Genomic DNA, 11774 nt, shown 5'->3' with positions numbered 1-11774 from the left:
TACCTGAATTATGCAAATTTTATTATAACCATAAATTAAAGTACTTTTCAATATGAAGGCTGTATATTCCATATTTTGAAATCTTAAATAATTCCACAGATGCTCAGTTAAACTAAAAGATTCTATAGGACTGGGTTATTTTCATGAGCAAAAAAGAAAGTAAAATCAAAAGCCCTTTCTAAACTCAGAGGCAAGGTTTCTGGATATAGGACTTAATAAAAAGAAAATTTAAGCACCACAATAACATATGTTTTTAGAGAACAGACAGGGCTGGCAATACAAGTTAGGCACAAAAACACTTAAACTTACCAAAAAAAATTTTTTTAAATAATCACTCTAATCCTATCAACTGAAATAAAAAAAAAAATTTTGGTGTCTGTGATGTTATGTGGGAGATACAAACCACAATTCTATTTAAGATGTTAAGTTTTATGATTTTAATTTGATTAAACGAAACTGTCACATTATTTGTACATAATAAGAACATTATATATCTTTATAGCATATGATCTATTTTTCCCTCAAAAATCTATAACTACAGGATAGCTCTAAAATAATTTTGAAGTAAACAGAAAAGAATTTATCACAAACTGTCTTGTGAGAGAAACCAGCTCCTCTGAAAATAAGAGTTCAAAGCAAATGTGCAAATAAAACTTTAAAATAAGGTAGCTGTAAATACAGCCATCTTTAAGCTTCCCTTCTTTTTCATCTATTTAGCAAAGTAAATAGTTTCAGTGGCCCAAACAGTAATTTTAATTTGTTTTTCTCCTCTGTGATATATTTAAGTACTCTTACAATTAAGAGTAATTTTTTAGCATGTGTAACAGATCACATGCTAACAAACTTTACAGGTTCATAAAATTAAAATTTATGACTCACAAATATAGATGTGAATTCTAGCTACGCTTAGGTCAGATACACAAGACTGGACATAAGGAACTTCAATCTAGAATATGATTTAAACACCACAAAAAAAGAAAGGGAACAAAAAATGGGAGAAAAAATTTTTCCTCATACATCTTTTGATTACCAGGCTATATATATATAGCAAAAAGTAAAATACAAAATATTTATTTTTCACCTCAAACGAAGTTATCCAGAAATAAAATCTGCTAAAGAAGATATAACATTAGGATTCAAATTCATTCAACTCAGATAAGAAGACATTTGGAGGGGAGGAGCATTCCCAAACAATATTATTTGTACTTATTAACCTTACACACATCACCTCAACTTCACCAATTATACCATAGACCTTCTTAACAGTTTCCATTTTATACTTCTGTGAAAAAAACTTTTCTAGCCTCGTAACTTTCCAAGTGTCATGTGAAACCTCTTAGTTGACCTAAATCTCACAATCCCCATTAAAAGCACTCTAATGACTTCCTTTCCCATAGGAGTCAAAAACCACTACAGAATTATTCAAAGTTGAGAAAATAAAAGTATAAAAACCAACTCAAAATAATGCACTTCTTAACATATATGTTCTTATGTAGTAGGGAGACTAAAAATAATTGTTCATCCTAATTAATCTCCGGCTCTTGAGACTGAGAGGTCAGAAAATTAAAATGAGTGATAAGTACTTAAAGTCTGTTCATTTTGAATAGATGTGAGAGTTTTAAAAAAAATGACTGAAACTAGATGATTGTAAATGTTTACTGTGAAACAGTACAAAATTGATGTTGCCAAAAAGAGAGTAAAAAAGAAATATTCAACTGATATTAAATATCTTAAGTAATTTGGAAAGAATTTTAAGGTTGAATTGTAACTGTAGGGGACGACGACGACAGAAAATGCTTTCATGCGTGTACACATGGTAAGTAACAAACAGGTAAATCTCAAGTTAGCACGGTACATCAACAACTGATACTTAAATGGTATTTTGGTATATAAAGAGAAAGAAAAGGTAAAGTGTTGACTGCCATTGATGAAAAAGCATTTTACCAATTTACACAAAAATTTTTTAAAAAGATGTCCTAAGAAAACCAAGCCACAATAAGTTAGTGTTTTCCATAATACATGCTGAATTATTTGATCCCGTTATCTATACACTGTTACTGTCTTAATTCCTAAATGCTGTTGACAGCATATTTGATAACTGAGGTACATTAGTTTACATCTTTTTAAAGGTATTCTATGTGAGTTAATTTTTCTTTTCCAGTTTTTCATCATCTTCACCTCCTCCAAAGAAGATCAAAGGGAACATTCCTAGAATGCAGCCAATAGTCACTCCGACAGCTTTACCCTATGGAAACAAAAGAAAACATTTTTTCAGTTATTTTATCCCTGTAAGAGGAACATCTGCTTAAGTATCTATGATAAAAATTACTATATACTATATAATTCAACTGTTACTATATTTCTTTTGATCATGCTAACTTAAATTAAAAAATAACATACAAAAAGGTTCTAGAACAAATAATATGTAAAGTTCAAGGCAACCAGGAAAAAAATTTAAAAATTTTTTCAAATTGCCATAAAAATAACATTAGAGAAGTATTCAAATAGAAAATACCTTAAAAATGCACATATATTTTAAAGTCAGAAGATAGAAAGGAACGAAAAATCTCACCCAGTACTCTCAACATATTTGGATTTGCTGTCCTTTGTATATATTCCTTTTCAGTATTTATCCCCATGTACACCTAATTATATATGTAGGGCTAATCATTATGTAAACATAACTTTGTTTACTGTTTTCCGCCTCCCCCCCACCAGTCACACATGTTATGAAAACCTCTTTTTCAAACTGTTTCATAAACTTAATACAAAAACTTCTAAATTCCACTGAATTGATGGGCCTATAATAAATGTTAAAGCTCTTCTTACCATTAAAAATCATTGCTATTGTCAGTGATAGAACAATAAATATTTCAGTGTATAGTTCTTCCTCAATGATTTATCTAAAAATCAAATAATATGAATATCTGTGAATAATTATACTGCTTTGCTGTCTATTCTAGACAAAACTGCAAATATATGTATATACCCACTGCAATATATTTATATGCCTACATACACACAATTTTTCTGTGACCTCACCTATATTATGAAAAATTTATTTAATTTTTGTAAATGATTTTTAAATGTTGCATTCTTATGATGACTATTAAGGTTAAAATACTTACCAATTAAGTTTTACATCTTCATACAGACATTTACTGAGAATCTACAAAGTACCAAACTCTATGGCAGGTACCAGGGAGACAGAGATTAGTCAGATGCAGTCCCTCTCTCCGCCAGGAACTTCCAGTTAGTTATCATCATACCTTTCTACTTGCTAATCAATATACTTGGAATTCTCTCTCCCACCTAATAAATGTCTCATGAATAATTTAAAAATAAGTTTAGATCTAATATACACCAAGAAATCTCCCCACTAAAAGAAATTTCTTTCCACAAAGACTTAATTCTTCTCCTGGTGCTTCTGCTATATCCAGTGTACATTTCTATTACTGAATATGCCACACTAAATTATAATTTGTTCTAATATGTCTGATTCTTTACCTATACAATGCTCAAAAAGAACTATAGTTTATTACTCATTTTATGTCCTTCAGTCTCAGTACATAACTGATACTCCTCAACAGTAACTGAATCATATAAAGATTTTTTTCAAAAATCAAGTATGCTTATAAAAAAAGGTCAATGATTAGTTTTTCTGAAACCTACTAAGGTTTGGACAGTTTTTGTTAAAAACTCCACTCAAATAAATTTTAATCTCAAATTTCTCAAGGGACTGAATTATATACAGTGTCGCTCTGGCTACCCAAATTCATTATCATAAACCACACAAAGTACTCACCAAATGTGAACTAACACGTGTTTGCCACATGTCAACTTGCTTTGGTGAGAGATCAGGAATTGATAGGCCTAACCTGGAAGCCAAAGCTTCAACATAGCCTGCAAGTCTTTAAAAATACAAGAGGACAAGTAAGTCAGAAAGAGAAACACCAATACAGTATATTAAAGCACATATATGGAAATTAGAAACATGGTAACGATGACCCTGTATCAGTTCAGTTCAGTTCAGTCGCTTAGTCATGTCTGACTCTTTGCGACCCCATGGACTGCAGAATGCCAGGCCTCCCTATCCATCACCAACTCCCAGAGTCCACCCAAACCCATGTCCGTTGAGTTGGTGATGCCATCCAACCCTATATGTGAGACAGCAAAAGAGACACAGATGTAAAGAACAGACTTTTGGACTCTGTGGGAGAAGGTGAGGATGGGATGATTTGAGAGAATAGCATTGAAACACATATATTATATTATCATATGTGAAATAGATTGCCACTCCAGGTTCGATGCATGAGACAGGGTGCTCAGGGCTGGTGCACTGGGATGACCCTGAGGGATGGGCTGGGGAGGGAGGTGGGAGGGGGGTTCAGGATGGGGACACATGTACACCCACGGCTGATTCATGTGAATGTACGGCAAAAACCACCACAATACTGTAAAGTAATTAGCCTCCAATTAAAATAAATAAATTTTTTTTAAATAAAAAAAAATACAAGAGGACAGAAAATAAGTTTTTAAAGAGACACATATGAAAAACTATGTCCTCATATATGAAAAACTCATGACTACAACAAAGATAATTCTATATCTGTATACTCCAGAAATGGTGTAAACATTCTTTTACAATTTTCATCTTTATTATATATACATATATTTGGTTTAATATTTTCCAGATTGACATATTTAATACAGGTAAATTAACTGACTTAAAAGTAATTACTCTCTACCACTGCTTTAAAAAGAACAATTCAAGGTATATAAAAATTTTACAATTACAATTAACGCATTTAATCCAAATTCAAAGCAATGCACTTTAACATACAATTTAATAACTGTCACCAGAAAAAAAGTTTTCTTAAAATTTATCAGACTGATATACTAAGAAAAACAGCCTATAATTTTCAGGGTAATTTCAAGTTATTTTCTAAGTGGCCATTGCTTATTGGATACAATCTTACTTTCAGAACTGGAAGAAAGAAAAAATTTGCCAATTAAATTATGCATACCATCAATTATAAATGGATCCCAATATTAGATATGTTAAATTCTAAAAACCTATGCAACTAAGATTGATAAAATGTGGTATTTACTATATAATGGTATTTTTTTAAGGCAGAGGAGAAATAGTTCTTAGATGGAAGAGTCCCAACAAATCTATAATATTATCATTATAAACGTTAATGTTGGAAACTGGGAAATGGAATGTTTAAGGGATAATATCACTGTAGGTTTACATCAGAAATTCCAGGAATACAAAATTTCTGCTTTGGCCCAGAACAAAGAAACTGTGTTTTGAACAGTAGCTGTGGCCCCATACTCAAGTGCAGATGTCTAACATACAGAGTTAGATCATGAATAAAGCTGCCTTTCCCTAGATTATAGGGCTAAGTAGACTGCTCCTAGACGCAAATTCAAATCTCAAAACTTACCATCAAAATGAACCCAAAAAAAGAGGAAGAAACAGAACCAAAGACTGAGCAAGACAGAGTATGTTTATCACAATAATTAATGCCAACTCTGTCTAATTCATACTTCCTAGGCTTCCCCAAGCTCAGGGAATAGCCCAGGCCATCTGCTGCTTAGAAGAGAAAATGTAAAAACAGAAGGAGAAAGCTGGCCTTTTCTGAGTAGGCGCCCTGTTTGTTTCATCATTCCTTCTTGCCACATGGAATAAAATGAGCAAAAATTAGCCAAGTCCATGTAAGCTTTGGCCATTATTTGCTTTGAAAATTCCTCTCTCTAGAAAACATGCCCAGTCAGTATCCTCATATTTGAGCCATATTTCTTATCTTTGGACTTAGTGGGAGGACGGGGGGTGTGAAATAATGATAGGGTTTCTTACTTTTAGTCCTGTCTCATCCTTAGAAATATTTATAAAATACATATAAACATTTCAGGAAATGAAAAATTCAACTCTGCTTACCTTACAGTAGTTTTAGAAAAAAATTTTACACATATCAGAATTGCTTGAGAAGATTCTTTAACACAAATGTCAGGGCCCCATCCCTAGAGACACTAATTCTGCAAGATTGAGATGTGAGCTAGGCATCTATATTTGATGCACACCGAAGATTTAGTGCTGCTGATTTAGAAACATTAATTTTAAAAATTTAGTTCTAAAACACACATGCAAAAATAAGTGTCCCTTTTCAAAATCCTTCCCAATTAAAGGAGAATGGAGAATAGAGAGTAAGTATACACATGCACAAGTGAACCTACCCAAGACCAGCTAAATCTGACACAAGGTTTCCCAAAGCAGCAGCTAAAAAAACAAAAAATGGACAAGTGAATTACTACATAAAAGTCAGAAAAATCACTATAGCAGATCACCGTGTAATCAATAAAGCACTAGTCTGGAAGAGTTACCACCTTTCCAAGCTACAATGACTATATCCAAAGTAACTCATAAACCTCCATCAATTAGTAGTTTTTTTCCTGATGTGGCAGCCAGTTTCCAGTTTGGTTTCAATATTAAAACATCTGCATAACATTCTGTAGTTCAACTTTCAGACAATATTTAAGGGAATTTGGATACTTGAAAGTTAAAGAGTAAAGCTATATGTACAGCTATGACATTCAAGAAAATCAAGGAGAAGAAATGTCTCATTCATTACTCATCTACTTCACATGTTCCATAATAACACAACACAGAATTGTTCCCAAATCCCACCATCATGAAGAGTAGAGTGGTATTTGTGGGGAAAGAAGGAAAAAGAACCAAATCAGATTTTTGATCTTGTGTTTCCTTCCTTGATTTTTCTTCCCAACTTGAAAATAAATAATTTGATAGAGAAAATGGGTAGGAAGGTTTTAGGGTAACACTGAATTAAGAGAAAAAAAAATTTTTAACACAGTCAATATAGTAGATTATTGTTACTCATTAACTAACATAAAGTACCCAAACTTTCTCAGAAAAATGCATACTACCTGTACAAAATTAAAAATTAAAAGATAGGATTAAGGAGATAAACTATTAATGACAGACATCTCAGTGAGTAAATTCATTCAAATGAAGTATCTTCTATACTTAATCTACTAAAATGTTTCATAAATATACAATGGAATAATAACACTACTATTATTAAATACCTGCCATAGTTGAAATTCCAAAAATAATTCCAATAGACAATTCAATATGGGTTCCCTGCAAAACAATTACAAAGAAATTAATCTTAAAAATTAAAACTGAAGTGACTATAAAAGAATAGCAAAGCATTAATAAAACAGATAAAACAATGTTATTACAGCAAAGTTATATATAATATACATAAAATGCATATACTATAGCAAACCACTTATTAAATACATGCATTCATGCAGAAATAACATCAATATTTTATTCATTACAATTAAGCCTTCATAAAAATAAAAAACAGCAACACACAGAGCAATACAATTCATCATTAATAATCTAGAATTTATATTTTCCTACTACTGAAAGGTACTTTAATGCTTTTGAACACAAAGACAACCAACTCATCTAAATTTTAAATTCTGAATGATACAATTATATACTATTGGTATCTACCTTATAAAAGATTTAAAAGACTAGACCAGTTTCTAAGGACCCAAAAAATCAGACTTCAAAAATTATCTTTAAAACATTTAGCTCTTTAATCACTAGATAATGAGACTACATAATTCATTTACAAGCAACAATAGCATTTAATACACTAGAGATACAGCAAAAAAGAAATCCTAGAACCTATTGTGCTAATTCAGCTCTAACCCTTATGCAATACTGCCAAAAATGGACTTCTCAAAAGTTCTCTTAAATATTGATGGTTGAAAATTTCTAAAAAAATTTTTTTAAATCTCAATGATACTTATAGAGAAAAAAAAAAAAAAATGCCCTACAAATCTCAATATTTGTTGAGGAAAAACAAAAGAGAATGCCCTATCTGGTATACAGTAATATGGCATTATGCATTTATTTACAAAACTGAAGAGAAGTTAAGTTTAACTTCCTCAATTTTCCTTCCCCTAAGCCTTTTGATTCCACTCCTTTAAAATATAATTCCTGTAGAGTATGGACCAAATAGCCTGATGTAAAGGTCTCCCAGGCATTAAAGTTACAAGGTTGTAAAGGAACGCAAAGAAACAGATTTCTGAAGAAAAAGAAAACTGGCACAAAGAAAAATCTTTATCCATGGATGCAAAATACCCTGGAGTATTAATATAGGAGAGAAGCACCCGATAGCTACAATGTATAAAAAATAAATAAAACATCTTTAACAGCAATGAATCATTGGAAATTACCTAAAATTAATCTGTCTGCCAACACATGTATTTATAAAGCATTTACATGCTTAATCACTTGGTTGAATTTAAGAAACCTGAAGATGATTTTAATAGCATGAAAAGCTTCATGTAAACTCAAAGTTGGTTTGAAGGCAATGAAATCTCCACTCTTTTCCTTTTTCCCATAATAACATCAAATTTCATGTTAACAGGTGGGGTAGAAATTATAAATAAATCTAGTACTAGTTAGAAAGTTGTACTTGGTTCGTCACCTTAATCTTATTCATCTATTCTAGAATTCTAATCAATTCTATCCTAATCAAATTGTAAGGAAAAGAATTCCCCCCACCCACTAAAATCTAAGTTATAAAAAGCAATCCAACAACACAAAAATAAAAAACTATGAAATCACAAGCTTAGTATGAACAGCAGCCAAGAATAAAAGTCAAATCTACTATGAGAAATTATATAGGAATTTGTTTACATGATTGCAATTAGGGTAGCAGTCAAGAAAGTATATCTAACAGGAAAAACATCAAATGGCACAATACAAAAAAAAGAATCAGTTAAAAATTAAACATTAAAAAGAAGGGTTTCTTAACTAGCTATCTTCAAACAATCACAGCTATCCTACAATGGCAGTTAGTGTTTAACTAAAAAAGGTGAAAAACATTCTTAAGATAACAATGTTCACTTATTTGCCTTTTCATAGATTCTATAGTTATATTATTTATGGATTTTTAGTCTTAACAGTCTATTAAAAAAGTCTCTCTGGAAAAATTTAACTGTTTCTGAATTATTCTGCAATTATCACAGGATATTTTTGCCACACCTCTTACTCTTAATCAGTTTTAAGCCAGTAGTTTAAATACTTATTTCAGTACTATATAAATAAAAAACTGGTGATGTCTGTGAAACTGGATTTCAACATAAACCAGAAAAACAAATTTTACTGAGTTAGAGTCAATCATCTCAGGCCTAGAAAAACAGTCCACTCTAGTCACACTAATAATTAGACACAGGCCTGAGTAACACAAGATAGGAACAACATTACAATAATTTGACTTTAGAATGTGGGTGTGGTTGTTCTGTCTTAATTGGTAACTGTCTTAATTGGTATTTAAACACAGATATCCGTTTCTTGGGGCTTCCCTGGTAGCTCAACTGATAAAAAATCTGCCTGCAATGTGGGAGATTCCAGTTCAATTCCTGGGTTGGGAAGATCCCCTGGAGAAGGGATAGGCTACCCACTCCAGTATTCTTGCCTGGAGAATCCTCATGAACAGAGGAGCCTGGCGGGCTGCAGCCCATTGGGTCACAGAGTCGGGCACAAATGAGTGACTCAGCGCACCACATCTGTTACTGGAGATATTTATTTCAAAGAAATAGTAAGACCATACTGCAAGTTGATGAAAGTGAAAGTCACTCAGTCGTGTCTGACTGTTTGTGACCCCATGGACTATACAGTCCATGGAATTCTCCAAGTCAGAATACTGGAGTGGGTAGCCATTCCCTTCTCCAGGGGATCTTTCTGACCCAGGAATTGAACCGGAATCTCCTGCATTGCAGGCGGTTTCTTTACCAGCTGAGCTACCAGGGAATCCCCAAGACCATACTGTGAAGGTCTTATTCAGGACCTAAGAAACTACCCAGTTTCCCTATTCTGCTCCCTCTTCAAAATCTCCTTGCCCCCCTCTTTAAGCAAAATGCCATACTAAACCTCAACGCTTCCCTTTAGCAAGGATAGTTTTTCATCATTTGAGTATCTAAGGTTTGTTCAACTGAGGCCAAAAAAATAAAAAGGTTATTAAGATGGTAGAATGGGGGGATACCTGCTTTCAATACAGAATTTAAATACTGAGTGTAAAATTGTCACAGAGAAGCTGTAATCCAATCTATTCAGGAATATACCAAGTTTTAAATGACAGTTCATAATTTAATCATAGTGGGTTTTTCTATAGATAGTAAATAAAATTAGATTTTATTTACATTAACAATTTAAATAATCTAACCAACTCAAGGCCTACTAAAGGCTTACTTATTTCAGAAAAGGTAGTATGGCATGGTTGAAAAAGTTTCTTTTATTCACAGATACATAAATTAATAATCTTGATTCTTGTATACATATTAGGAAAATATCATAATCAGCCAAAAAGCTAGCATTTTGAAATTATATTTTAGATGCTCTTACCAGACTACTCTGCTCAAGAATTATCCATCCAATGGGTGCTTATCACTTTCAAATTATGTACATGCTACAGTATCTTCTATGACTGTTTACCAAGCGAGATACCTTCCTGATGTGTAAACCTTGTGTTTCTTCAATCAGTTGAATGGCTACAATCTCTGGATATCTGATCACCATCAATCTGGACATAAACTAAGACTATATAGCAAAGAAAACCATTCTTGAGCGAACCAATTTGATAGTCTTCAGGCAAATTTTATAATCTATACAATGTAAACTATACTTTCATCCCTATTTTAAAACCAAATATTCTATCTCCTCCGCCTACAGTACATGTGACCGTCAAAACACTGAAACAAAAAAACAAAACAAACGATGACAAATAAAAAAAAAAAAAAAACCCTGGCATCTTTCAAATATTTTTCCTTATATTTGATAATCCTAAAATCACTTTTTTTTTTTTTTGAGATACACAATATCTAGAATTTTTAGACTTTTTAAAACTTCAAGTCAGTGAGGAAAATTGGATACAGGACTAGGCAGCTTCAGAAGACCTGCATTTTCCTTGTGGACTAATGATGGACATGTATTTTCATCATGACTTTCTAATCTAAACCCCAAACTGGGTTGACATCTATTGACATCTATTGACAAAAGATGTCACAGAAGAGTAAGAAAGGTCAATTGACCATTCCTAAGACTAAACAGCAGCAAGACTAAACAATACCTTTAAGCAACAACCTTAAATGAAAATGACTTCAGCAAAAGAGAATTTTTAACACTGATGGAATAGACTGAAGGCCTTATCATTTACAGTATTCTGAATTGAAACTTAAATCACCTTTGAGTTAAATGGATAGACTGAATATCAAAACACTCTTGTAAACATTTTTGTATGGGAAAACTGGACAAAGAACTAATTAATAACATACACATATGAGAACTGCTGATAAAATTAAAGGACATCAGAAAATTTTACAAACTTTTTTCTTTAATAATGTTGAAACTAGAACAGAATAATATAGACTCAATGAATATCTGTTTATTATTGTCAATGCTTTACCAAAAGTCTTGATTAATAGATATAATGCCTTAAAATTGAGCTACAGTCTAATTAACATGAAATACAGCTAAAAATAGTCATTCATTTCTTAATTAAAGCTTTACAACTATAATATATAAATTATTAGGAAAATTTAGACCACATTTCTTTATTAATTCAAAATAGAAGGGTTGAAAGAACTTACTGCAACAATCATAATTGCATTATCCAAAAAGCCAAACCCTATGAAAGGTATCGCATTGTGGATGAATACTGAAAAAC

General features: G+C 32.0%; 1 protein-coding gene across 1 annotated transcript in view; it reads right to left on the bottom strand.

The window, feature by feature from the left end:
- Window positions 1–422: 422 nt before the first annotated feature.
- The window catches only part of TMEM65 (transmembrane protein 65), a 43746-nt gene continuing 32394 nt past the window's right edge, over window positions 423–11774 (bottom strand). Inside the window, exons 3-7 of the mRNA XM_061123245.1 lie at window positions 11698–11765; window positions 7111–7165; window positions 6241–6283; window positions 3806–3911; window positions 423–2245 (exon numbers count right to left, since the gene is read on the bottom strand). Of these exons, the coding sequence (XP_060979228.1) occupies window positions 2144–2245; window positions 3806–3911; window positions 6241–6283; window positions 7111–7165; window positions 11698–11765 (374 nt within the window). The 3' untranslated portion in view covers window positions 423–2143. The remainder of the gene's footprint in view (window positions 2246–3805; window positions 3912–6240; window positions 6284–7110; window positions 7166–11697; window positions 11766–11774) is intronic.

Source organism: Dama dama, chromosome 21 (assembly GCF_033118175.1).
Source record: "Dama dama isolate Ldn47 chromosome 21, ASM3311817v1, whole genome shotgun sequence".
Taxonomy (NCBI): domain Eukaryota; kingdom Metazoa; phylum Chordata; class Mammalia; order Artiodactyla; family Cervidae; genus Dama; species Dama dama.
Note: the sequence above shows the minus strand (reverse complement) of the source record. Positions and strands in the feature narration are given on the sequence as shown.